The sequence below is a fragment of the Tauraco erythrolophus genome, chromosome 9 (genome assembly GCF_009769465.1).
Source record: "Tauraco erythrolophus isolate bTauEry1 chromosome 9, bTauEry1.pri, whole genome shotgun sequence".
NCBI classification, from domain to species: domain Eukaryota; kingdom Metazoa; phylum Chordata; class Aves; order Musophagiformes; family Musophagidae; genus Tauraco; species Tauraco erythrolophus.
Window position 1 is genome coordinate 681,167 of NC_141473.1, and position 27,620 is coordinate 708,786.

Consider the following 27,620-nt stretch of genomic DNA (forward strand, 5'->3'; position numbering starts at 1 on the left):
GAGAAGCAGCCCACTACGCGGAGGTAAAAGGCGAGAAAAAAGATGGAATTTTTGGAAATGCAGAACATTTTTTGCCCCCCATGTTTTTTCCCCTGTAGCCCCAGAGGTGTGTTTCGTGCTGAAATGAGGCTGTGGTGAGACAGGGATTTGGAAGCTGGACGGGACAGGGCAGGTTGTGCTCGCGCAGCTTTCCGGCACGGCGCGTGTACGTGGGCTGCCGGGCAGCGGCACTCCGTTCCCACCGCGAGCAGGAGCCCTGGTCCCTCCTCTGGCAGCGCCGGCCTTCCTCCCAGTCAGCAATTACGGTGTGAATATATACATATTCTCCACTATACGGGGGTATAGATCTCCATTATAATGGCTTTTTGAATATTTCTGGATACTATTAAGCTAATTTAGGAAACGTTTAGTCTCTCTGTTTCTTAATGGGTTTAGTACTGAGACAAAGGTTCTACATTTCAGAAGAGCAAACTTCAACTCGTGCAGAGCACAGTTAGGATGGATTCCATGGGGAGTGTCCATGGTGGATGAAGGAGCACTGGGAGCTTTTCAGGAATGTTCTCCTGGAAGCACAAAAACTGTTCATCCCTGTTAAGGGTAAGGGAAGTAGAGAGAGCAAGAGACCCCCTTGACTTAACTGCGATCCCCCAGGGATCAGTGTTGGGCCCAATGCTGTTTAATATCTCCATAAGTGATCTGGATGATGGGATCAAGTGTACCCTGGTGAAGTTTTGCTGATGATACCAAACTGAGCGGGGAAGTGGACACTTTGGAAGTGAGAGCCACTCTGCAGGACGACCTGGATGGGCTGGAAGAGTGGGCTAACAAGAACCTTGTGAAGTTCGACAAAGCCAGGTGTAAGGTCTTACACCTGGGAAAACATAATCCAGGAGTGCAGCACAGGCTGGGATCTCCCCAGCTGGGAAGCAGCTCTGTGGAAAAAGACCTGTGGGTCCTGGTGGACAACAAGCTCAATGTGAGCGAACAGTGTGCTGCTGCGGCAAAGAAAGCCGACAGGATGCTGGGTTGCATCAAGAAGGACATCACCAGCAGAGATAAAGAAGTCTTTATCCCACTCCAGTCAGCACTTCTCAGGCCACACCTGGAATACTGTGTTCAGTTTTGGTCCCTGCTAAACAAAAAAGCTGTGGACAGGCTGGAGAGGGTGCAGAGAAGGGCCACAGAGATGATCCAAGGACTGGGAAGCCGGCCACATGAGGAAAGGCTGAGAGAACGGGGTCTGTTCAGCCCTGAGGAAAGGCGGCTTGGGAAGACCTTATCACCATGTTCCAGTATTTAAAGGGTGGCTACAAAGAAGATGTGACTCCTTGTAAAAAGGGCGTCTTCATGGAGACGATGAGGGGTGGTGGGCACAAATTACTCCTGGGGAGATTCCGATTGCACACAAGAGGAAAATTTTTCACCATGAGAGCAATCAGCCATTGGAATAATCTTCCAAATCCACTTCCACTGGGAAGTGGTGGATTTCTCAGCATTGGGCACTTTTAAGGTTGGCTGGACAGGGTGCTGGGCCATCTTGTCTAGACTGTGCTTTTGCCAAGAAAGGTTGGACCAGATGATCCTTGAAGTCCCTTCCAACCCAGTGTTCTGTGATTCTATGATTAAGTGAAAGGAAGCAGATTTTGAGCAATTTTTTTTCCCCCAGGAGGTAGGAAAGTAGTATTTGCCTTTAGGGAATAAGGAGAGAACACTTTCTGTTCATTAAATCTAACTGCAAAGTGCTCAAAATGTCAGGTATGAAAACGGAGGCTGAGAGAAGGGAAAGGTTTTGATTGTATTTGGTTGATTATATCATTTATTAGAATTTTGTTTGAATTTGATAATTAAGGAAAAATCTAAATCATCTGTTCTCAGTGCTGTTCACGGTGCAGTGGTTGCATGAGATGCACAGCAGCAGGCATGGTCCAGGGAAACAAGATGGAGCACAAGGAGATGGAAGGAGGATTTGTGGCAGTGGTACAGACTGGTGAGATGACCAGACAGTGTGTCACCTTCCCTTGGTGGAGAAGATTTTAATGATAAAATTTTTAATGGTAAAACCAGTCAAGCGTTGTCCTCACCTGCTTGTTCAGATTGTCTCTCTTAGGGATGAAACCCACCCCCTTCCTCTCGGGGGAGTTTGCAGTAGTTTGAGCGAAGGGAGGGTTTCACTGGCGCTTTGACTCATGGTATTTGTATTTCACGGTGTGGCCAGGACGTTTTCACAGGGGGTTATTGCTTGTGTGTACACTTGGGTGCTCTTGGCATCGGGTACACGCTGGGTTTGGGGTTTTTTCACCTTTTGAGTCTCAGCGTGGCTGCGCCGTGTGCTCTCCCGGCCGCCAAACGGCGTTCCTGCCTCCCCCGGGAGGGCTGAAGCGGTGTGCTGGGTTGACAGTGGAGGTCGGTGAATCGGTGGTGGTGGTGGTGGTGTGTTAACCAGTCTGTTACGCGTGCCACGAGAGTCGGGGCAGTGTGCTCAGGGCAGGGCTGCAGCCGCGGAGGGGCAGAGGTAAGGTTTGCCTTTCCCACGCTTGTTTGTTTTCTGTGCATGTTTTTAAATTAAAACATAGGAGTTGTTAACGTGTAGCTGCTACGTAAGAACAACATCCTCATTTAAGGAGGAGCTGCTGTAAATGCCCAGAGAAGCTGTGGCTGCCCCATCCCTGGCAGTGTTCAAGGCCAGGTTGGATGAGGCTTTGGGCAACCTGGTGTAGTGGAGAGTGTTTGGAACTAGATGATCTTTGAGGTCCCTTCCAACCCAAACCATTCTATGATTCTAGGATTCTATAAATCCGGTGCATCAGCAGGTAGATTATCTGGGAGATAAACCACGGTGCCGTGTAACCGGGAAGCCCATCAGCTCCAGATGGTGTGATTTGTTCTTGTTTGGCATCGCTGCACCGATCGTGGGTTTTTCCTGGTACAGCTTCCTTTCAGCTCGCCGTGTCCTGGCTGCCACGTGGGCTGGGCTGAGGCGGGGGCGTGGGGGTCCCGGCGAGCGGCAGCCTCCCTGCCCGGCGGCAGCGCGCCAGCTCCTCGGCCCCCGCACGCGGCGGCTGCCAGCACCACTGCCACCCGGCCACGGCGGCCCTGGGCATCCCCTCCGTCACACGCAGTGCCGGCGTTCTCCAGGCAGCTGACCTGGCATCACATTTGCGCTGTTCTGCCATGCCCCGGGTGCCAACAGCCCCGGTCTCGGCATCACTCGTCCCCTCGTGCGGCACGCTGGTTGATCAGGGTCCCTCTGCCACCCCAGCCCACAGCACGGTGGGGTCATCATGGTTTCCTCGCTTGGGGAATGCGCTGGTTTTTGGCTCCCAAACGGAGAGGTGTGCTCCCTGCCACTGGCCTAGTGCTGCTGGTGGTGGTCTCCCATTAGCAGGGGTCTCACCCCTGCCTGGCACGGCATTTTGCCAGACACAAGGATTTTTCAGTTTCCTCCTGTCATGGGTGGTGATGAGACCCTGGTTTGAGTCATGTTCTGAATGGGGAACAGAGAGGATTGGCTGGAAACCTCTGAGTTAAGTAGGGAAGATGTGCGGAGAGGGCACGGAGTGGGTGGGAACATCTGGATGTGGGGGCATGGGAACATCTGGATGCGGGGGTATTTCCGCAAAACCGCAGGCAGTGGGGACAGGAGTGGGACGTCTTGTCTGAGCTGCCCTGTGAAGGCCAGAACTTTCCAAGGGCTGCAAACAACCTGACGAGACCCCATCCATGTTTCCATCGCGCTCTTCCATGTGAAGATGCTGCTGGGACCAGGGACTGTGGGTACCTGGAGATCAGGGCTCAGTCATTGCCATACAGGCTGTGGAGGGGACAGACACAAAGCAGCCGTATATATACCTCGTGGTCTTTATTAAAAGGTTGCTTTGGTCTGCAATTAAGTACATCTCTTTTTTTTTTCCCCTCTGGGAAGTTGCAAAACTGTTTGCTATGGTTTGTTGGATTAATTTTAATCAAGAATATACAGTGTCCACTGGCAGAGAGGTACATTTCCTCAGGCCTCAGAAACAGACCAGCATCATTGCACCAGTACTTATTTGGCTGAAAAGCTGTGTTGAATACTGGGATTTTATGTTTCTACTAGGTGAGGTGTGAGTCATATGTAGTGGATATCCTTACATTTATCGGAGTCACAATTTCAGAATAGCCAGTGATACTTTCATGGTAATATTCCTATCTATATTAAGTAATAATCTATATTCACATATATGTTCTGAGCATTAAGAGCATCCGTATTCCCAGTTGATTGGTATTCGCAGGACGTTTCTTTGTCCTAGACTTGTTCTGAGATGGTTGGATATCCCAGACTTGGTTTTACCTGTTCAGCAAGTCGCGGTGACGGCTCTCCCGCTCTCGCCAGCAGGCACAGCACAGGGACCAGCCGTGCCACGGCTTTTTGTCTGCCCGAGTCCGGCTCAGAGGGAGGCTCGAGGCTGGTCAGTGCTGCTGCAGCTCTGCACTGCTCTGGTGCATCTTAAAATGTGTGGAGTGGCTCATGGGTCAGCGTGCTGTGATGGGATGAGTAGTACTTGCCATGCAGAGCAGGTCTCCATCATCAAGTGCCCACAACAAGACTTTGTTCTCCAGGAAAAAGATGTTCTTCAGCTGTCCAGGTCTGCTTTTGTCTCCTGCAAACTCACCGAGCTTTGCTCGCGGCCGCGCTGGGCATGTTCAGCTTGAGACCAGCCATCGCTGGCAGGGCCAATGTCTTTGTGGTAAGCAGCAGTGAGTCTTAAATGATTATTAGACAAGAAAGAGGCTAATTTAGTAATGAACAGTTTGACTGGCTCTCTTTGCAGTAGTAATGTTGGAAACAAGTGTCACCTACTGTGATGGAGAGCCGTTTCTGTAGGAACACCGCAGTTACTTATCTCAAACTTCAAAATGATCTTTTCCAGCTTTCCCTTGCTGGTGTGGAAAAGTGGAAAGGAGTTTACATGAATTAATACATCGTGATCAGTGCGTTTCCAGCAGGAGCTGAGCACCAGTTTGTTACAGTATTTGACTGGGAGGAAAGAAATGTGCATTTGGAAGTGAAATAAAACAGGAGAGGGAGAAGAAGGTGCAGGTTGGGGAACAGGCAAGGAGAGAGGACAATTTATCATCGGGATCTGGCTAAACCTGGATTCTCCTTTTGCATGTGATTCTGTGGTCATGTCAAGTGATTCTGTGGTCACGTCAAGTGATGGTTTCACATGATGTGAATTCTCTGCTTTGAGAAATGACAGAAACACAGAATTTATTTTTCCAGAAAGAGAAGGCTGGTGTCTTCTTAACAGGCGTGAATTTTTGCAGCCTGGAGTCACATTCTGGGCAACACCTCCTGAGACTGGCCCAGAGGTTCGCAGTCAGTCCCTTAACAGCACCGCAGAGACGATCACCGGTGAGCTGCTTGTTGAAAGGATTTGGTTTGGAAGCTCTTTCTGTGCCTGCGTGGGAGATGATGGCAATGCCTCCGTGCTGGCAGGAGGCACCATCTTTTGGGAAACCGCATCCGCGTTTGCCGCTCGCCGTTACCCAGGCGGCGAAGGCTCCAGCTGGAGCAGGAGGCGGCCGGGCGAGCTGGTGCTGGCAGCGGGGCGGAAGGCCTGTGGTGACCTACTGCTGGGGAGATCGGGCATCCCTGGCGTTCACCTCGTGCCCGTGGAGCCTGTGCACGAGCGCAGGCGGTGCCGGGGCACTCTGCACACCGAGCGCGGCAGTGAGTAAGCACAATTTCCTTCCCAGCTGCCTGGAGCGCTCGAGGCGGGCGAGGGAAGGAGCAGATGCATTTCTGAGTTCTGGATTTGCTGACGTGTGAAGTGGGAGTCTGGAGATCCAGAAATAGTGGCTGTGTTTTCTGAACGGCGAGGGATCTCCATGGGACGGGAGCCGGGCAGTGCCACCCCTGGGTCCCTGTCCCTGCTGCCATGCTGGGGCCGCGCTGGGGCCGCGGGGCGCTTGTGGGGCACTGCCTTCCTGCTGTGGGGCTGTCTGCCACTCCTGCCCGCCCGCTCTTTCCGAAATAGCCCTGTGGTGGGGGGGAGCAGAGGGAACCTGACGGACCGATTCGGAAGGGACAGGACCTTCCTGTCCCTGTCCTGCGGCTGGAGCTGTTCTGTTACATTTCTGAAATGATACCTGTCCCCAGTGCCTGAGCCTTTGCTGAAATAAAAACCAGCCAAGATTTAAAAAAAAATGGAATTTTAGCAACAAATGCTTTACTGGCTGACCTCAACAGAATCAGCTGCTGCCCCACTCCGTAAGGATGTGCGCACACACGTAGGCACCTGGGGAGGTGGACTCGATGGGGCACCCCAGTGTTGCACAGGTATGTGTGGTCTCACCAAGGATGGCCCTGCTGACATATTCACATCAGCAGTTAGGAGGGCTTCTGGGATTTATACTTCCGAATTAGAGGCCATGGTAATAGGGCATTTGTTTTTCTTTCTCTTAAGTGATCTTTAAAGACACTTTTTTGTAAGCAATAAAATTTGGGGGTAAAAAATAAAATCCTGTTGGCACAAGTGCTAGAAAGCAGTGCAGCTGCCAGAAGGAGAAGCAGGCATGGCTGGCTGAAGGACAGCATGGAAATCTGCTGCTCTTCCCAGCCCTGCACAAGAAGCAGGGAGCTAGAGCTGTGACCAGGGTACAGCTGCTCAAGCGGTCCCAAAACTTACCTCCCTCCTTGGGTTTGAACAGCGTGGTGAGATGCAGTGTGATTAGCTTAATGATAGATCAGCCAACGTCTAACCTGATTGAGCAGTATGCCCTTCTCACCTTTAACACCAAGTCACGGATGGAGGAATGTATTTTGTTTATTGCTTGTATTTTTAAACTAAGCTTTTATCTTATTTATCCTTTAGCATAATCCATTTCAAAGTACACAAGCGAGATTTCAATTTGATTCCTGGTTTGATCCTCTTGAAACTGAAGTCAACAGTGAAACACTTTGGAAGCCCAGGTAACGGAGTGCTCGTTGTTATCTTTTGAGATATTTTCATTTTTCCCAGCAAACGTTATTGGGTTGTTGTAGATTCACAGGAGCACGTTGTCTGCACGGAGTCTGTGCTGCGCAGTATGGCTTCTAGAACATTTTGTTTTCAGTTTAGACAACACTGAAAAAGTTGAGCTCAGCCCTACAGGAGTCCTAATTAGCTCCATCAGCATATGTGCACCACAATCATTACACGTGTGTTGTTGGGTTTAGCTAAGGAGGAAGGAATATCAAGTGCCACCTGACAGCACATAATTAAGTTGAAAGCGTGAAGAGTAATCCTGCTGTGTGTTAGAATTCCTGCCCTTCAGTGTGAACTCTGCATTCCTCGATACACAAGTGTTGAAAGTGAGTAGGAATTAGCAGAAGCTGTTTGCTGTTGGGCTGGACAGTTGGTTCAAACTGAACGGTGGACCAAGGTTGTGAGCAATGCTGTTATTAGCACTCGTTTTCCTGAGATGGTACCGGTCGCTCCGACCTGCTGCGGGAACAAACCGATGCGGTAATTAATCCGCTGCGTCTGGCGGGGCAGGGTTCACTCTGTCATCAGCGTCGCTCGGACTTGGTGCAAGTCAGAAATAGGATCCCGCTGCAAAGTGTTAGCCTGAGGGACCTGGCTTTCCCTGGATTCTCTGCCGGCCTCGCGTCCGCAGACCCTGCCGCGAGCAGCCGGTGCCGAGTTGTGTGAGTCCGGCTTCAGGCAGGTCCCCGGTGCTTAACGAGATGGAGCACAGGGCTGTGTGCTGGGGGGCAGCGAGGTGGGCGCCTTCTGGAGCTTCACCAGGAGAATCGCTGGCTCGGAAAGCCTCACGTTGGTTCTGCCGGGCCAAGGTGTCATCCCCTGCCATTGTGAGGAGAGTTGAATTTGGACTTTAGAATTCTCAACTGGTTTATGGACCTTTTCTCGTTATTCCTGCTCTTTATCCATCTGGGAGCTGCAAGCAGCAAGCCATCCGGTCTGCCTGTCATTCTGCTCCGACGTCTTTGCACAGTTTCCGTTGAGAATAAGACCCCTCTGCACTGGCCGCTGTGCGTACGACACGGTGCACGGCAAGCATGAAGAACAGCCTTTTCCACGAGCGACACAAAGAGAGTCAGTTCAATTCCCTTTGGATCAGAGACGGAGCCAGGAGTAGAGCACAGGGCTGGTGGCTGTCCACGTCCTCGGTCGCGTCTCCGTGGTGCTGTGGTCCCTCTCCATCCTTCTCTGCACTTGCCAAACTAGGTTTCCTTTACTCCCCTGACTGCATGCTGGGCTCAGATCTTGATTTTGGTCTTTATCATCAATTCCAGCGATGCTATGTTAAAGATTTCTTGCTTTGTACTGTGGTTTCTTGTGCCGTTTGTTTCCCTTTAGTTGAATCCCGTTTCCCAGAGGCTGTAGATACCAGTATGATTTCCATGTAGTCAAACGCTGGCAAGTGCCACCTCCGCCTGTGCAAAGCATGGCAGGAACAGAAAGCTTGAACAGGGCCCTTGTTCTGTGGTTCTCAGCAAGGAAAAATTGATGTGGACCCAAGAGACAGCAGCCTGGCCATATTATGGCTAACAGCTTGCTGGGGAACAGTCCTTAGCAAATTGCATTTAATTTGGAAATGTGTAAAAACAGAAAACTAAATGTGCCAGCAAAAAAAATTCTGTGTTTTTTTATGTTTGTTTTTTAAATGTCAAGTTGAAATCAGTTTATTTTGGAGGTATGTAAGTAAAGAAAAGGAAAGAAACCCACAACCTCCTCCCCTCTCCAAGGCAGATGAAAAAACCTGGTGGCAGAGGGTGGTGATGGTTGGGCTCTGGGTGGGAGGGGGTTTTCTCAAGCGGAGGTAGCGGTGTTGGAAAACTCGGGTCGTCTCCTTTGCAGTTATCGTTAAAGCTTTGCTCACGGTCTGTGGGAACACCAGGCAAAAGTTGGTCTATTAATTTTGTTGCTGGGTGCGGTTTCTGAAAAATGCAAAGTCAGGGCACATTGTGCAGACTGTGGGTTTAGCGTGATGGAGCAGCATGAAAAATGCAGACGGTTTAAATTTGGCCCATCCTCACGTGGAGCAGAGCTTAAAAATGGAAACGGGGCGGGGGGAGGAGAGCACATGAAGTCTGTGTTAATTCTTCTATGGCATGAGGACGACCTATTTCTGTAAGTCATTTTCGATTGCCAACTCTAGGCAATGAAAATGTGTTTTCTGAACGGTGAATAATTTAGCAACTTTAAAGTGATTAATGTAGAGAAGAAGCTGTAACGTGAAAGGTAGCGTGCTTTCGGAGCAAAATACGTTCCTGTGCAGGAGGGCGGCATGAATCCTTTGCATCCTTTAAATTCTGCAAATTCACTCAAAGCAGGTTCCTCTTGAAAGGAGATAGGAGGTTTAGGCTGGTGCTCATCCTCAGGACAAAGGTGAGGTAAAGACCTGAGGATCTGAAGCGGTTTGTAGCATCGGACCCTCGAAGGTGGCTTTGTCACTGTTCAACTTCTGTTGAATAGTGGATTGAAATTATTTAAAGAATTGGTTTCTCATTTCGTGATTTCCCTTCTACAGTCAGAACCACAGGGTGAGGAAAGTCCATGAAAATAACCAGATTTTATTTCTGATATAAAACATTTATTTATTACACTGCAAGTTCGAGACACTAAATGAAACCGTTAGTGTGGCATAAATGTGTAAAAATTCTTTTGTTATTTTAGACAGGTCTGAAAACTGGTTAATGCTTTGAGAACTGTGCCAGAAAGCCGCAGCCCATCCGGCTCGCAATCCGTTTCCCGTGTTAAATGAGGGGGTGAAACACTGGACCCGGCTCCCCGAGAGGTGGTCGATGTCCCGTTCCTGGAAACGTTCAAGTCAGGCTGGACGGGGCTCCGAGAAACCTGCTCTGGTGGAAGGTGTCCCTGCTCATTGCTGGGGAATTGGACCAGATGCCCCTCAGAGGTCCCTTCCACCCCAAACTGCCGTGTGATTGCGTGTTGTGTTGGCACAGGGCAACGTGTGACCTGTGCTCCTGCAGCGCTGAGCCTGACAGCGCAGCGCCGGCGGGGGCCTGTGCTTGCCACGCTTCCCAGACATTGCCAATTAGGCAGTTAAGCTTGGTGGACGGAATTGCTTCCCCACAGAGCAGGAAAAACTGGCATTAGTTATTTTCCTTGTTGTCTTTATCAGAGAACCCCAGAAAAGCTTCCTGCTCTATATACCCAGGGGTCAGGTAAAGCACACTGGCTTGCAGCTCCCCGCCATGGTTTTCGCCCGTGCACCATGAGCCGTGTGATGTTGGTCTGTCCCCTTCTCTCCTGGAGCCTTATCCAGGTCATGCTGGAGCGGCTGCCAAGAAAAAAACCTGAACCACAAGAAAATTGCTGTTGAAGAGGTTGCCATAAGAGCAGCTGGTTCTGGTCCTACCAACCCTTTGTGTCAGCAGGAAAGGGGTGTTGGTGGTGCCCCCCGGACAGAAATCACAGTGAGCAGCTGCTCTCAGGCTGGTCTGACGGCACATCCTCCTGCCACTTAAGGACAGTTCTGCATAAGCTGAGCTGCAAGCCCTGCCAGCGTGCCCGTCCGTTCAGGATTCATCAAGCGTCGCTGGGTGGGCTTAAATATTTTACAGTTCAGATGCAGCTCAAGGGTGCAGTGCAGGTTTTCTTCGCGAGCGTGGAGGCTGAGGAATGCTGCAGTATCCATTTTTTATGAGGCGGTAGGTCTGATGAGGAAGGTTGTAACGAAGCAGGAAGCCGACCTGCAGACAGGTTCTGCAGAGCGTGGCTGGCACCGCGGCACCACGGCTGCCTCCCCGGAGTGCCGGCACCTCTCTGCCCGGCCCGGCACCCCGTCCGTTTCGGGGAGGGGGGGAGCCGAGAACTTGGGCGTTTTGCATTTCCACGTCACGTGTTCCTGGTGGTGTGGCTAACGTTAAAACACACAGATATCCCTGCGTGACCAAACTGGCATTAGTGTGGGTTTAGTTCTTATTTTCCTGTCTCTAATAATCGTAACGAGGACTCTGTACCCGCGGGACAAGTTCAGCCAAACCGCCGCGCGTGCCATGCTTTGTGCGGGGTGCCAGGGCTCTCAGGGCGGCCCTGGCACTGCCCGCTCCAGCCCGCAGCGCTGTCCCAGCCCCCTCGGCTTTGGTGTTCTGGTGGCGGTGGCCGGTGCACGAGCAGAGGGACGGGGTCCCGGGCAGCGCCGTCCCGATGCGCTGGTGTAAAGTTTAAGGTGGGTGACTGGGGGGGCTGCCGGGCCGAGAAAATGGTTAAGAGGGGATTTCTCTGAGCTGGCTGTGATAACACAAAAACTCTCTTGCTGGCTGCGTAAAAAGCATTTGTCTGTAGTTGTGTTTCAGGACATGAAATGATGAGTTGGGGTCCCGTGAGGCTGGGCACACAACCCGTGAAGGGAAAAAAATCCTGCATCAAAGGAATTCCTATTTAAGTTACTTTCTTAGACTTTTAAAAGATCCATCTCTTTCGTATATCTTTTAATTTAATTTTGGAGATGGTTCTTGAGCTTCTACGTCCCCAATTGTATTACAGACTTTTAAAACGTTTCCTTCTTTTCTTCTTCCTCATGCTTTCTGCTTCATCATGAGAGTCCCCTGTGGACTTCTGGCTCATCTGAAGTGAGTAGTTGCCTTCTCACAAAACTTGGAGAATTGGAGCCGGCTTGCTATAGTAGCAATAAGTTTCTTCCTGGAAACAGTGTTCTTTCTTTACTGGCTGGATTTTATTTCTGATTACTGAAGGTTTCTGCATCCTCCTATGAGAATTCCTTAATTGTATTTAAATTGGCATTGCTCAGCAAAGCCTGCTGCTGCAGAGCCAAAGCATATGGTACGTACATAAAACATTAACGTGTTTCCTGTGGATGGGAGTGCACTGAGGCTGACAAACCCCAAACTTTGCTGCTGTCTTAAGCAAAACGGATCGTCAGCTTTGGTTTGAAATGGAAATGGCAAAGTTGCCCCAAACTTTGTTTTCAGCCTAGTTTTGAAGAAAGCTTGAAATGTTTCGTAAGATTTCAATTTTATTTGGTGAGTTTTCCATCAGAATGATTTTCGACAGAACGTGCCTCGGCAGCGCTGCCGGGGTGCTGGCCGGTCGCTTTGCCAGCAGCCCCAGGAACATGGCATCCAGAGTCCTTCTTGGCAGGGCAGGTGGGGAAGTGCCGAGGGGTCATCGTCCAGCCTGAGGTACTGAGGGACAAGCCGGCAGCAGCGTGGCAGAGGAGCCGGTGGTTGGGATGGGATGGGATGGGTTGGGTTGGGTTGGGCTGGAGTGGGTTGGGTTGGGTTGGGTTGGGTTGGGTTGGGTTGGGCTGGGGTGGGGTGGGTTGAGTTGGGCTGGGCTGGGCTGGGTTGTGTCCTGGGGAGTCTCCGCAGATCCACGTTGCACGGGTGGCTGCTGGAGCTGGCGGCTCTGGCACTCAGAGGGGCTGTGGCCGGGGGTGCTGGTCGGGGCTGGGGTCCAGCTGGGGTGCAGTGTCTGTGCTGAGCTGCGCCAGGAGCCGAGAGGACGGGGCTGGGCCTTCAGCAGCATTTCAGAGAAGTGAAAATACCCGTTTTGGATATTTTACCTGAAATTCCGATTTTTCAGAGAAGAAATGAAAACTTTGGTTTGGGTCAAAAGTTTAATTTTATGTAGTATTTATTCTTTTTATCTTTTAAAATTAAAATGCAAAGGAGGGCTTATTGTGCAGAAAAGTACTGTCAAGGTCAGTTTTGAAAACATTCCAGAAGAAGAGAGACTTTCCATCTCCCTATGCACTGTAAAAAAACAGGAATGAAATGGAGGAAATGAATTCAATGTTTTGGTACAGCCACTTTTACAATTTTTGTTGGAATAAATTTGTCTAAAACTGTTTAGCTTTACTAAGGTGCTTTCTGGTCACTTTAGGGTTTTTAGCAGCCACAGCCCAGCCCTGAACACAATACAGCCTGAATTTTTCATAAGGCACCTGAAGCCATCCATTCATCATTTATCACAAACGTTGCAAAAACACGAGGTAACATTTAGCAGATGTTTATTGCTAATGTCATGCTACTATAAACATGTGCTGTAAAATTTTTTTTGATAAATAAATTTTAGTTACTTGAAATAATATTTTCTGAGCAGTAGAAGTGGGGGGAAAAGCAAGAACACAACTAAAGGCTAGAGCACACGTCCAGTCTGACAGCTCGGTAGTGATGGAAGCTGAATTTGGTATTTAATTAGATTTATTTTCTAATGCCAAATGCCATGCCTTCAAGGGAGGAATATTGTCGTACATTTTAATGGTGATTTTTGCCATCTGGCTAAAATGTTTACCTGCTTGGCCCGTTGGAAACCGGTTGTCTGGTTTTGGATTCCTGGAGAAGAGGACGTCACAGACAAGCCTCACCCGAGCTTTCTGCCCGCGCCGCCGCCACCTCGGCTGTCCCCGGGGCCACCCGCGCCTCTCCCACGCTTGCCAGCCCACTGCACGCTCTAACAGCTTTACTCTTCCTCCACCCAAAGTTGCTTTTGGAAAAATCTCATCTTTCCTCTGCCATGTTATCAGCAGAGCTCATCCAGACTATCAGTAGTGCCCAAACACCTGCCGGAGCCGCCAGCTCCCTGTGCCATCCGAGGGCGGGCAGCGAGGGGTCCGGCAAGAGCACCCGTCCTTCCACACTTTTCCCCCAGGAGGAATTTTTCTCCTGGCAGGCAGCAGAGGCATCAGGGATTGCAGCCGTGAGGGCAGAGACTTGTTTTCTCTGCCACATCAGCCTTTCCTCGCAGGGTCCTCCTGCGTCAAATGGGCTTCTGAGATGTGCCTCTGCCCCAGCGGGACGCGGGTTTGTTACCCTGACACCCCCCAGGGGCCGGGATGAGCCCGGGTGTCGCCGTCGCTGCGGGCAGGGCTGTGATGAGCGGATGTTCAGCCCAGATAAGGCGACGCTGTGATCAAACGGCTGCAGCTTTGCTCTGCCCCACGCTCGGTGCGCTGGCGAGTTTGGTTGTTTGCCGGGGAGGTTCTGTTCCAGCTGCGGGTAACGTTTTCCCTTACAGACTGAACGCGGTGGTTGTGCCTCGGCAAGCCTGCAGTTGCTGTTCCCGGGAACGGATGAACTTGTGTCCATAGTGGAGAGCAGCTGCTGGTGTCGCGGGCAGCAGCTCCTCAAGGTTTTCTGCTGGCAGAGCCTCCCAGTGCAGGAGGGTTTGGTTTTGGTGGGTGCCAGCAGCGAGCCTCGAGTCTGCTGCCGAGGGACCAAACCTTTGCCTCGGCAGGGATGAAGGCGCTGCGGGGAAGGCCTTGGGGCTGGGAAGCGGTGACCCCGCCGGGGCCCCGCAGACCCCCGGGACGAGGGAGCGAGGTGCTGCCAGCTCGGGGCCGCCCGTGGGGCAGTCTGAGGCTGGCGAGCCCCGGTGCGCTGCCCACAGCGTTCGGGTGGGTAGCGGGGTGAATCCCCGTCTGACTTCAGCCGTTTCCTCCGTCACTTCGATGCCGCCGCTCTGCCATTTGCTGGGAAGCTGTTTAACAAGCTGTACCTGCATGAAACGGGCCATTTACCAGCGAGTTTTGCCGAGAGGCAGTGCCCATCTAGAAGTACCAGCCGCACGCGTGGGAGCACGGACAAACAAAACCGTCTGCAGTGTTGGCCTCAGGGCATCGGTTACTGGTTTGGTTTCGGGTGGTCTGGAGGGCTCTGGCAAGCGTTCGTGCGAGCTGCCCTCCCACAGCCCCTCCAAAAGCATCTCGCCCCGGAGCTAAGGGAGGCCAGTCGCTGCGAAAGCCGAGTGCCATGCGTGAACAGCCTTGTTTGCCAGCAGCCCATGCGGGCACAGCACGTGCTTTTGGCCAAGACCACCATGAACTCATTTAGTGCTCGCTCATCCGAGCCCGCGGAGAGCTCAGCCGGGTGGTTAATGGATAACCCGTGTGCCTCCCTGGGTTGTTACTACGAAGTAACGTAGGTTTTCCAACAGGAATAGCGTTTGTAAAGCGCACGGAACACAAGGGACAAGGTGTGGTGTTTTTCTCCGTGATCTCTGGTGCCTCCTGAGCTCGTTGATGAAGAAGCCGATGAACATAATAAGCTTGCGCTCGTTTGGAAGGGTTCCTGGCCAGTGCAAGCAGTATTTTTGCACTAATTAGGAATGGTTTCTGGCCAACGCAAACATTATTGTACCCAGTATCAATAACCCAGTCTTCCTAAAATGACTTTGCAGTTGCTTTTTAGGGTATATTGGATTTCTTACGGAGTCGCAGAGATTCATTTTTAATCATACAATAACTCACTGTTTTTACACGACTTCAGAGTTGCTTCCTAATAGTATGTTTGAATCCTTAGTTTCTAAAGGGGTTCATTTATAGCGCTGGGCTTGTATTATACCTTTAATTTCTTTCATTATCTACCAGCATTCCCTGAATTCCTGGGTAGTTAATGCTCACTTGAGTTTCCTGTCAGTCACATTATACCGTATTTCCATTTTGCTCACCCATGTAATCTTCTCTGTGGATATGAGTAGGCAAACCAGATCAGCCCGGGATGCTGGAGACCGAACATATTGCTGTACTTTTTCCAGTGATACAAAGAAAAGCAGTGGGTTTTTGTGCCATACGGAGCCTTCCAGATAGACAAGAATGGAGGCCTTGCATTCCAAGGGTTTCAGGCTGGGGGAGGGCTGCTGATACCGTTCCCCATTGCCCTTTGCTCCCTCTCTCCGTTGAATACCTCTGCGTTTCCCCTCAAGTTGCTTTACCTCATCTCTAATCATAAATCTCATAGATTTCTTAGATTTCTAGGTTGGAAAAGACCTTAGAGATCATCCAGTCCAACTGTCCCTAATGTCCCATTAAACCATATCCTTAAGTAGTCACTTATCTCACTTTTGATCTCCCCCATCTTCCCGATTCTCCCATTTCACTCAGGTTCATCCTCCAATTTAAAAGCTTTTCATACCAAGTCCTCCCTGTCCCTCCTGTCATCCTGCCTCTCTCTCGCGCTGTTTTTAGCAGACTTGCCACTTTTTTTTTAATTTTCGGGGGTTTCTGTTTGCAGTGATGCCTCTGCTTCCCTTGCAGGCTCTCTGCAGCACTTCCCTGGTCTGCCCTTGCTCGGGCCCTCCCTCTTGCTCTGAAAGCTGCTCCTGATCCCACCATCTGTTAGTCCTGCTGTGGTTCCTTGTTGTTGTCCTCTGACTTTCAGGACGGTTTTTCCCCCCTTGCAGTGCCCTGTGCCCGTGTTCCCCCAGGTTGTCCCCCTCCCGGCGCGGCCAGACTGGCTGCCCTCGCCATCCATCCACTGCCCCATGGTTTGCCAGCGTGGCCTTTTCTTTCTGGCTGGAATCGACGTGTGCGATGACTTTTGAGTCTAAGCTGTAACTCTTCTGTGAGCTGAAACTCTTGGCGTTTTGTGGCAGCAAACTTGTGGTGAGTGTGACCACATATTCATGTTTCTACATCAATTACTGCGGTGCTTTCCTCCAAAGCTAGATTGCAGTAATGTAGGTAGACAAATGCTATTAATGATGCCAACATACAGAAATACGGTGATAGAAAGTTGATTGTGCTGTACTGGCCCTACAAATTTGCTGTTACATGACTCAAAAAAGAGTTTCTTAGTTAGTTTCTTTCTTTAGCATTGTAGAGAGTCATGCCTGGAGTTAAAACGTCTCTGTTTTTATTGATGAAGCTCGAAAATGTGCAGATAAATAGTGAAAGGTTGACTCAGTCTTTAAAATGCGATTTTTAATTTTGTGTTTTCCCCAGATTTGAGGATGTTGGATACCGGGTTTACTAGATGCGTGCTTTGTTTTCCTGCTATTGGACATTAATACCAGGTCCTGGTGTTGAACCCTCACTGGGTGTCCACTGTGTATATGAAGTTTTAGGGTAGCTTTATCTTTGATGATCTACTTGAGGATATGGTTTAATGGGGATTAGGGATGGTTGGACTCGATGATCTATAAGGTCTTTTCCAACCTAGAAGTCTATGAATCTATGAATCTATGAATCTTGCCGTACTTCTAGGTATCTTGTAAATAAATACAGAATAAACAGCAAAAATAATGAAAACATTCATAATTTTAAGATAGTAAAGACAAAACCTTCATGTTTTTGTGTCTTACGTTGAGGCAAAACGTAAAATTCTTATGCATCCTTCTGCATAAAGAATTTTTGCAGAGAAACATGTTCTTCATTCTCTTCATTTCACTGGAAAATAGAAGCTGTGCATCCAGTCTGCTTTATCACACAGTACATTTTGTGACTACAATGAAATCTTAATTATAGAGATGTCAGTACAGCACCTGGCACTCTCTTGTGCAGTGGGCTGGACTGGGCTGCGTGAGGTTTGGCGAGGTCCAACAGGCGCGTGAAACCCTGCCATCCTGCTTGTCACACGTTGCTGGAGGCTGAGAACAAAACCACGCCGAACTGAGCAAATCCAGGTCACGGTATTTATCTTTGTTTGTGATTCATGGCTTGTCGCCTGATGCCAGGGAGAGTCAGGAAGAGACGTGTCTCTCTCGTGGTGAATACCAAAATCTTACATCCAGCAGTCCACTGAGCTGTGGAGGTGCTGTATTGATAACGAGCTGTTAGAGGAGTCAATAGGAATAATTAGCCTAGTTTTCTCATGAGAGCTAACAAAATACCCATTGGGGCATTTCGGCACAGCAGGTGGCATTGGGTTGTGGTGCGACCAACAAGTCAGCGTCCTTGTGCCGTGGTGCTGCGCTCCTGTGCATTCGTACGTTGCAGGTGGTTTTAGACAGGACTAGACTAGACTATTTCCATTGGAATGGACCTGCAATGATCATCTAGTCCAACTGCCTGACTCAGTTCAGGGCTGACTGAGTTAAAGGGTGTTCTTAAAGGCGTTGTCCAAATGCCTCTTAAACACCGGCAGGCTTGGGGCATCGACCACCTCTCTAGGAAGCCTGATCCAGGGTTTGAACACCTTCTCGGTGAAGAAATGCTTCCTAAAGCATCCCAGGTTTTCAGATCCCTCTCCTCCTCTCGCAGATTCCTCCGGTTCAACCTCAAGCCAAAACCATTTCTGTACTTACAGATTGTGAGTGTCAAAACTGTGCCACGCTGAAGTCGCGGTAGTGGGTGAGCATGGTCCTGGGAAGAGGCAGCAGCTGTCATCTCCGCTGGCTGGGAGCCTGTGTCATGAAATCCTCCACTGGCGTCTGTGACTCAGGCTCATACCAGTCACCCCCAAATAATCAGCTCTTCTAGTTGTGGGTGAAAGACAGCTTTCTCTTGTCAGCTCACAGAAAGTGGAGTCTCTGGAGCATACGTAATTGTCCCAGGCAGGTTCAGGATTTCTATTTTAGGGATAATCACATATTCTGTAGTGATACATTGTCATTTTTAGAAATCCAGTGTGGTGGGGTGCAGAAAAAGCAAGATGCTGCTACTATGATTTTCTTCCTCAAGTGCTGAGATTTACTTTTTCTTTAAGGGGATTGCTTACTAATTCCGGAAGAAAATAACGAAACTGAAAAAAACAGTCAGTGCCTGTTCATCTTACATCATCTGAACTTCAAATCAGCAGAACTGTGTGTTTAGTTTATTAAAAGTTACGTCTTTGCCGATGGGTTCAAAGGCCTGGTGAGTGTTCATATCTAGATTTATTTCCTGACTGCTGACTCGAGCAAGCTTTCCAGATCAGTTGTAGTCATGGATACTTGGAAATGACACTTTTGGTTCTCAGCGGCAATGCCTTTTTTACACAATATTCCAAACATTATAAAAAAGAATTGTCAAAAACTGTCCTCCTGGAGCGATGGCAGATCATGAGCACTTGCACATGGTTTAATTGCCAAGAAAATGCTGTGCTTTAAAGATGCTCGCTACAGCTGGGTTTCATCTCTGAGTGTTTCTTAGTGACTCAAGTTCAGTTCATGGATTTGCTTGCCCATGAGAAAAATTGGATGTTGCCCCAAATGCTTCAGCATTGTGTGTGCGAACATTTTGGATTTCAGAAAGAATATTCATGAACAAGATGTAGCTGTGGTTACTCGTTGCTCACTACAGTGTCTCTGGTAGGGGTGATGGGAAGTAGATATAATATATAAAATGCTGCCTGTGGCTGCAAATTGCTCCTTCCCGGGCTGGCTTTTGTCAGATGTGAAGGAGCAGGTGACCAGTTTGCAGCTCCTGCAGCATTTCGAACGAGCTGGCCACTGGCTCCAGGTGTCTCCCGTGTCCTTGCCAACGTCTCATGGCGTCTCAGCCCAAGACCCGTCAAGTCCTGCTAAAAGAAAGCTGTTTGCCCACGGAGCAGGGGAGTGATTAGGAGATGACACACCGCTCATGTAGTGGATGGGAGGCACGGGTTTCCCCACGTGGTCTTTTGTGGAGTCTCCTGGAGCATCTGCCCTTCAGCGTTGCTTATAGAGTGAACTGGGAGTGTGGGGAGATACGTGGTAGGAACTGGCCCAGACTCTGTTTTTTATTTCATTTGGCAAAGTTTTCTTGGTTCCTCTGCAGAAAATGTCCCACAAAAGTGACAATAACAATATTTTGGATATCAGCCTAGCACAAAAGGGTAATAGGAACTCCACGGGCATGCGTGGGCTTTTGATTCATCCTCAGAGATGACAGATGTGCATTTATTTAAGAGCTGGGAGTGGGACTCGGAATATTTATAGGGAATTCTTTGCTCCCACTCTTCCTGTGTGATTCTGGTCTCCACTGACAGTCAAACACGGGGTCAGTGCTCTCTGTTGACCATCTCCTGCATCAGTCACGCTGCAAATCCCCAAGCCTGTGCCAAGCATTTCTCTTTGTCCAGCCTTCAGAGATTTCTGGAGAGGAAACGCTGAGGGTCCCCTTGCATGGTCAGGGTCTCACAGTAGAAAAGTTAAGGGCTGACGGGCGGAGCTGGGCAGGGCACAACTCAGACCACTGGTGAGATCCTCCGGCCACGTCCGGCCACTTCGAGAGCACACTGGGCTTAGAGCAGAAGAGCAGTTTGGTTGCAAGAGACCTACAATGACCAACTGGTCCAAGTGATGAGCGCTTCGGGGCTGACCAGCAGTGAAAGCGTCTGCTCGTGCCGCAGCGGGCACTGACGGGCAGCGCGTGTGCGCCACGGGCTTCGTTTGCAGCCCTGCGGCCACTGAGCTGGGGGGACATTGGGGGACCGAGGTACAAAGAGGCAGTTTGTAAAATGGGGGTGGTGCTGTGTCCTTTACACTGGCTTTTGTGGCAGTGTTTGTTTGTTTGTTTGCCTGTGAGGCACTCCAGCTATAAGGCAATGGGGATTATCTCGTTATTGGTATAAATAGACCTATCTTTTTATTGATTTAAGACTGAAAGCCAACCGTATCCTGGGCTGTATCCAAAGCAGCGTGGCCAACAGGTTGAGGGAGGGGATTCTGCCCCTCTACTCTGCTCTGGTGAGAACCCACCTGGAATACTGCGTTCAGCTCTGGAGTCCCCAACACAAGAAGGACATGGAGCTGCTGGAGCGGGTCCAGAGGCCACAAAGATGATCTGAGGGCTGGAGCACCTCTGCTCTGGAGACAGGCTGAGAGAGTTGGGGCTGTTCAGCCTGGAGAAGAGAAGGCTCCGGGGTGATCTTCTTGCAGCCTTCCAGTACTTAAAGGGGGCCTACAGGAAAGCTGGAGAGGGACTTTTTACAAGGGTATGTAGTGATAGGACAAGGGGCAATGGCTTTAAACTGAAAGAGGGGAGATTTAGATTAGATATAAGGAAGAAATTCTTTACATTGAGGGTGGTGAGGCACTGGAACAGGTTGCCTAGAGAAGCTGTGGCTGCCCCATCCCTGGCAGTGTTCAAGGCCAGGTTGGATGAGGCTTTGAGCAACCTGGTGTAGTGGAGGGTGTCCCTGCCCATGGCAGGGGGTTGGAACTGGATGATCTTTGAGGTCCCTTCCAACCCAAACCATTCTGTGATTCTATGATTCTGTGATACTAGATTAGATGACAGCAATAGTTCAGTAGAGACAATGTTGTTTGCAGTGTTTGCTGATGGAGGCGGTAGCTGAAGTGCTAGAGCTGCGCTGTCCTTTCCTGTGTTCTTTCCTTACTCCTCACTACGGCTTGGGAAAAATAACAGATCTGGTGCAGGTGGGTTTGCACATGAAGAGGGTGGAAGTCCGTCGCTGTCCCCTAAACGTTGTCCTTGGAAGGCGCACACACCAGACCGCCCGGGATGGAGCCAGGCGCGGGGAGCGGCGGCCGCCCGCGCTGCCCCTCTGCCACGCTCCGAGCTGGCTCACGGCGTCTCTCCGAGGCTCCTCCTGTACGACACAGGGCGAAGCTGTATTTTAACTTGTGCTAAACCACTTCTTCAGGAACCCGGTTTCGCCTGTTTGCCAGCTGCTTCAAGCGGGTAAAAAGACACTTTGAAAGAAGAACAGCTCCTGTCCTGCATCTTCGCTGGGAGACGGTGACTTTTAATAAAAGCTTGACTGGTGCTCTTTGATTGTCTCCTTGTCTTCTTTTTAGGTAGAAGATGTTTGCAGTAAAGCATTTACAAATTTAAATTCTTTTTTCTTTACCTTGTAGTGAACTTTGACCACTTCCAGATTCTCCGGGCGATTGGGAAGGGAAGCTTTGGCAAGGTAGGCTTGAACGCTCGGCCTTGAGTTTGCTCCTATGTTTTATCAGATGCCTGCTGTTACGTACTTGTGGTTTATTGAAACAGTAACGGGGCTGAAATAGGCTATTTTGATTGTTGAATGTTGACTGCTAAGTAAACACAGGAAAAATGTGATCAGGAAAATACCTTGTCGCCATTTGGCATTGCTTTAATTCTTGACATCTTGGTGAAACAGGTGTGTTTTAAACTGCCAGCACAGTTGTGACCATTTCATGGCAAATGCTCATTATGTTTTCTGTTTCCTGAGAGGGTTTATAGGTTGTGAGGGGGGGACAGTAAGTCAGGAAGGTGTTGGAAGTTGTTCTGGGTGATCGACTGAGCTGGCACAACATGGTCAAGAGGGTTCTCTGAAGCCCTGGGCTGTTTTCCCACTCAGAAATGAGTTATGCTGAAGAGGTTTTGTTGTTTATTTTTAACAAGTTTTTTTTGCCAAGCATGTGGGAGAAGGTGGGAGGTGATGATCAAAAAGCTGGATAGCTCTGGGAATCAGTTACTGGTTGATTTCCTAGTTTTATCTCTTTTTTGTTCCCTTTTTCACTGACTCTTACTCAGTGCCTGCGTAGACAAGTATTTGCTGCTTCTGCCATGGCATTTTACACCATTTGTCTGCCCTGCACGCACCGAGTTCGGTGCATCTGTTTGCAGTTATTTTGTCACCTGCCTTTCACTGTGCCCAGCAGTGGTTGTGTCCCTCTGTTTAGCCGAGACGTCTGCTCCTGATGGACAGGAGCTGTAGGAGTGACGAACTGGCGAGGATTCATGAAAACTGCTGCGTTTGGTTGTCGTAATCTCACGTGGTGTGGGGCTTTGTGCCAGGACTGGGTGGTAGGGTGGGGAAGGGAAGTGGCCTTTGAAATTGTGCGAGATGTGCGATAGTGAACGTGTGAAATAGCACAGACCAAGTTGGAGGATGGCACAAGCGCCTCCGTGTCTCCACACGCTGCCAAAAGAAACTGAAGACCAGCTGAGCCGTCGAGGAAGGCTGCAGCCTCTCGTTGCCATCTTGGCCGGTTTCTGCCCATCTTGCTCTGATGGGCAGCTCCTACCGTGAGGGTAAGAAAATCTGAATCTGACCCAGGAGATGAACCATACTGTCCTTTGCCCTTACAGCCCTAACGAGGCAGCGTCACGCCGGGCGATGGCCGCGTGAGCAGCCTGGCCTGCGGCGTTCGGTGCTCGCAAACTTTGGGCACTTGGAAACTTTGCAAAGGCAGAAATTTCTCAGGAGATCTGAGACCTGTTTGGCCAGAAGGGCCCAAATTTTTGCTCGTTACTCAAAGGCTCTTTTTAAATACTTCAAATGTATTCAGTAGCATGAGTCTTGAGAGACGTAGCAGTACAAAATCCAGCTGCCATCTCGATGAGGTAGAGTCCAGCTCTTCTTAGAGTCAAGAGAGTGGACACTATTAGTCATAGTGCTGTCATTAGCACTGCTTTCTAACGAACATTTTTCATCTCAGCCTCAGTTAACTGACAAACACTGAGGTATTTATTACACTGTTCTGGAGTGCTCAGGGTACAATGTACCCACAGGAATTCCCGCCTGGCTTCGTTGTAAGTCCGCACGGGATCAGGGCTAATGAAAATGTAATGCCAAGTAGCGTGCAAGTCATGGAGAGGGTGGTTTTAAATAGTCACCCATATTTGCAGCCATGTCTCTTGAGCAAGAGACGAAAGCTGGCGGAAGAGCCATGTCAGATTTCTGATGTTATGTTAGATGATGGAGAATGATTAAGTACGTGCTCAGGTCCTTCCTTAGGGTAGCACTGTAAAGGTAAAGCATATAGCAGAGGAAAGCCTCCCCCAGGTGCTTGTGGTGAGAACGGGAACTCTCAGGGTCTTGTGACTTCGGTTCATCATCAAAGACCAAAATCTAACTCAAAAACCTTGCTAAAAAATAGCGGCTAACATTTTTTTCAAGCTCATGTGAGAAGACATAAGCTTCCAAACATTAAACTTTCCAGAGAAAAGAGGTTTTATTCTGTTGAGCAGCAGCTCTTGGTGCTGGAAAATTAATTCTTCTCAGAACATGAAAAGGAGAAAAAAATATTGTTGTCCCAGGGCAGGACCTTTTTGGCTTTGAAGAGAGCTGCTCCTCATGGCTGCTTCCTTTTCTGTTTATGCTAAAGAAAGGTCAAGTCTAGCACATGGCAGTCTATCAGGCATCAGAACTGTATATACACTTTCAAGAAAACGCTGAAATGATTCATCTGTCATCTTTCTGGATAATTATGTCAATATGCTAAATTTCCTTTGATACTGAGAAAAGCTTTTTACATTTACAACTTGCCTTTAATTACACAAAATGTAGAACTACCTACCTGAAAACTCTTACCTGAAATTTATGAGAAATTTAGTTGCTTTGGTTGGTTTAAGCACTGTCTGCCCACATCCAGGAAGGTCTGTGGGAGCCACGGTCCCGTCCGTCTCAGAGGGAGGGTGCGGGCTCTCCGTGCGCAGCGAGTGACCTGTGAAATCCGTGACGGCTGATCTCGCGGGGACGGCACGTAGGAGACAGCGACCGCCGTGTCGCTCTGGGCAAGGTGTTTGCTTTCTGCTCACGCTTTGTGCGCCGCTCAGGACGGACTCTGCGGTCCTCGGTACAGGAACCGTACCAAATGCAGGGAAAGGGAACTCGGAAATCACTTTCGAAGAGCCCGGAGAGCCCCTGAGCTGTGGCTCTGGCATATCTGCAAAAACCAACCCGTTTCTGTTTCCTAGAGATGAGTTTAATCATCTGTAAGATACTATTAATCAAATTACGGCCACGCTCAATTCCATGTTTACTCAAATTAGCAGATGTGTAATATTTTCCATACATATTAGAGGTAATATTATTTGATTCTGGGTATTTTAATCGCAGCGCTGTGCTCTCCTGTAGCACAGGCTCCTTTCTCGGGCAGCAGCAGTTGCTCAGGTGTCAGCCCGTCCGTGGCCGTTACCCACGGAGCAGTAGTCAGGGCAGGATTTCCAGAATGTGATGCACTCTGTGACCCTCTGTTTTAATGGAAAACACACTCCGACTTTCATTGTGCTTCACGAGAGACGTGATGAGCCCTGGAAATTTCAGAAGGTGTTGGTTGCGTTGCAGGTATCCTGACATCTCCCTTCTCAAAAATTGACCTCTGCTGGCCAAAGTCTCTGTCTGGTCAAACTGGGCAGCAGACGAGGGAATGTTGGCTTCTGTGTTCCTCCTCCCACCTGGGCTTCCCTCCCGATTCTCCCTCGAATCAGCCACCGCCACCTTTTCCAAGGGATAAAGAGCTGGATGGGGATATGGGAAATTCATTATTTCCACTTGACTGCTGTGAAGAAGTAAAAACATGTCTGAAGTTCTTCAGCACGGATTTATGTCTTTGTCTGCTGTTGGAAAGAGGGGATTAAACCAGAGGATGGGGGCTGGAATGCGCAGCAGCGTGAAATGAAATTTCCCGGAGAGAACAGATACGTGGCGAGGTGGGCAGAGGGGCCTGGGGGGACGCTGCTTTCATTTTTCTTCTTTTTCTCCTTTTTTTTTTTTTTAAATTTTGAGTAATTTGTGAAGTTTTAGTGGGACCTGCGAAGTTTCAGGGCAACCCGTCTGGTAGCAAAGAGGTTTTTCTGGCAGGCGACTGCCCCATCCCTGGGGAGCAGGGAGCCCAGTGCAGGCGTGACGGCGGGGGATCGGCGGGAGCTGCGGTGCAGCACGGGTGGAGAGGCGGCCGACGGACGGCCGTGCTCAGCGCTGCGGGGCGGCTGCGGGGCAGCTGCGGGGCGGCTGTGGGGCACGACGGCTGCCAGCGGAGGTGTCCCGCTCCCCAGCCGGGCACCTGCGGGGCCGGGGCGGGCGGCACTCCCCGCTCGGGGGCGGCCGCGGCGCCGTGGGGCGGCTGCCGAGCGGCCGTCCCGCAGCGATCCGGCGTGCAGCGCGGCTGGCTTTGCCCAAGTGCCTTAGCCGCGCGGTTCTGTTGCTCTGATAATGCACACAGCCTGGAGCTGGGTATGGAAAAGCTTTAATCCAGTTTCTAAAGGTCATAAATGCCCACCCAGCAGATAGACCGTAAATAGAATTCCCTTAAAGTGTATTCTCAACTGAATCCTTCTTGGATACCAACACAAGCTTGATCCTTTGTCTTTTTTTTTCCGGCTTTATAAATGTTGGATTTTTCCCCTAAAAGAAAGGCTCGAGACATAATCCTTTAATATTAAAATGCCAGGGATGTTTTTTGCCCTTGTTTTCTCCTTTGCCTACACTGGAGCTTGCACAGGGCCAGGGGTTTGTCGGAACGGCAGGCAGGGTCTGCAGATGCACGTCCCTGCTGGGCATCGGCCCCGACTCCCGTTCACACGCTGGCGACAGCCCGGGCCCTGGCGTCAGGGGGCAGCAGGAGGACCTGTGTGTTGCCAGGAGGCTCTGGAGGTGAAAACGTGTTTGTTTTTTAAAAGGGTGGCGTGGTTAGCTGAGAGGGGACAGCCAGGCGAGGGGTGTCCGTGAGTTCCGGGGCACCACAGAGCCTCTGGGGTTTGACCACCCAGCCCTGCCCGGGTGAGGTTCTGCTGGGTGGCCCCAGCCCTGGAGGAGGGCAGGGCTGTGCTGTGCCAGCGCTGTTCAGGCACCGTCCTGCTTGGCCCCCAGAGCTGCACAGGGTGTCGTGCAGGACGTAGCAGGTCCTCCAGGCAGGAGATGGGCAATTGCAGGAGCAGTGATGTGAAGGATGTGCTTCATCGTAGCATGCGGCGCAGCTCCCCTGGCTGAGGGGCGCATCCGCCCAAAGCCCTCGTCTGGCAATGACAACGAGTGGGAGCGTGAGAAAGCACAGAGCACACAGAGGGCAATCCTCCCTCTGGTACAACCTCCTAGGTGGTATTTAGTGATTTTTTTCTTTCTTGGATGTTGCTAAGCTGTAAATGTGTCACCGGTAAAAGCCACAGGAGAGGGAACAGCAAAGAACAAAAAGCCCAAGTGATGATGTGGTCCGACACTACCTTACTGTCCGGATCTCGCAGTAAAATTACAGAGCAGAAAAGGCTGCTGAGTGATCTCAGGTGACAGAGCGAGCAGTGACTTCAGCTGGAAGGAGGGCTGGGATGTGATCCTGCCTGCCCCTGCTGGGGACCTGTTTGGGTTCGGTGAAGAATCAGACTTCATAAGACGGTGGCTTACGGCAAAAGCTGCCCACTTTTGTTGCTATTATACACCCAGGGCCTTGTGAACATTTGCCTTAGAAACTGCCTGGGGTTTATTTCAGCCCCCGTCGTTCCCTGTGGATGAGTCACACCGGTGTGGGACGGGAGGTGGGACCGATGTTCCTGCCAGCAGCCCGGAGGCTGTGGACAGGAAAGCGATGTAGGGGAGCGGAGGGTGGAAACACCTCCCTCACCCAAACCCCCACTGATGGCCCCTGGGCACCGCTGAAGGTTTCCACACTCAGGTGGGGACTTGTGGCAGAGCAGAGCACCATGGCAGGGTGGCATCATCTCCCCAGGGGCTGCGAAGCTGCTGCATCCCCCTTCTCGGGCAGTCCCTTTGCGTGGGCACACAGGGAGGGGAACGGTCCCCTGCAGAGGGACACACGTGAGCGGCAGCTGCTGGGAGCTGGCTGTTGAGCGCGGAGGCTTCATTGTGTGCGCCACACTTGCCCCATCTTCATATGGTTTGCCATCGTACAGCTCAGACGGCCTCTGTCCCTCCCAGGTCCTGAAATGTGCTGGTTCCCAGTCATCAGGAGGCTTCGAGGAGAACAGGATGCTGGTTGCAAATTGTGGTGTTGGAATGTGACGCTTATTCTCAAACAGGCTCCAGCCCTGAGCTCGCTGTAGTCTGTGCACTGATTCATTGCATCTTGTGTCAGGGGAAGTCTCCGGCGTATTTTGCTGAGGCCTCGTCACGGGGTAAGGATGGCTTTTCTGGGGCAGTACATGACACCCACTCTTCAGTGACCAGCACACGTCTGCTCACACAGCTCCTTCCTCTTGTGCATTCCTGCCTGGGCCATGTGGGACAGGCAGGGCACGCTGCTTGTGCTCGCTGCACGTTGGGAGCTGAGAAATGCACTGCAGGTCTTATGCACAAC

At 50.4% G+C, this 27,620-nt stretch overlaps 1 protein-coding gene across 1 annotated transcript in view; it reads left to right on the forward strand.

Moving 5' to 3' along the window:
• STK32C (serine/threonine kinase 32C) overlaps nt 1–27,620 on the forward strand; it is a 91,148-nt gene that overhangs the window by 25,431 nt on the left and 38,097 nt on the right. Inside the window, exon 2 of the mRNA XM_086616462.1 lies at nt 21,474–21,529. Within this exon, the coding sequence (XP_086472588.1) occupies nt 21,474–21,529 (56 nt within the window). The remainder of the gene's footprint in view (nt 1–21,473; nt 21,530–27,620) is intronic.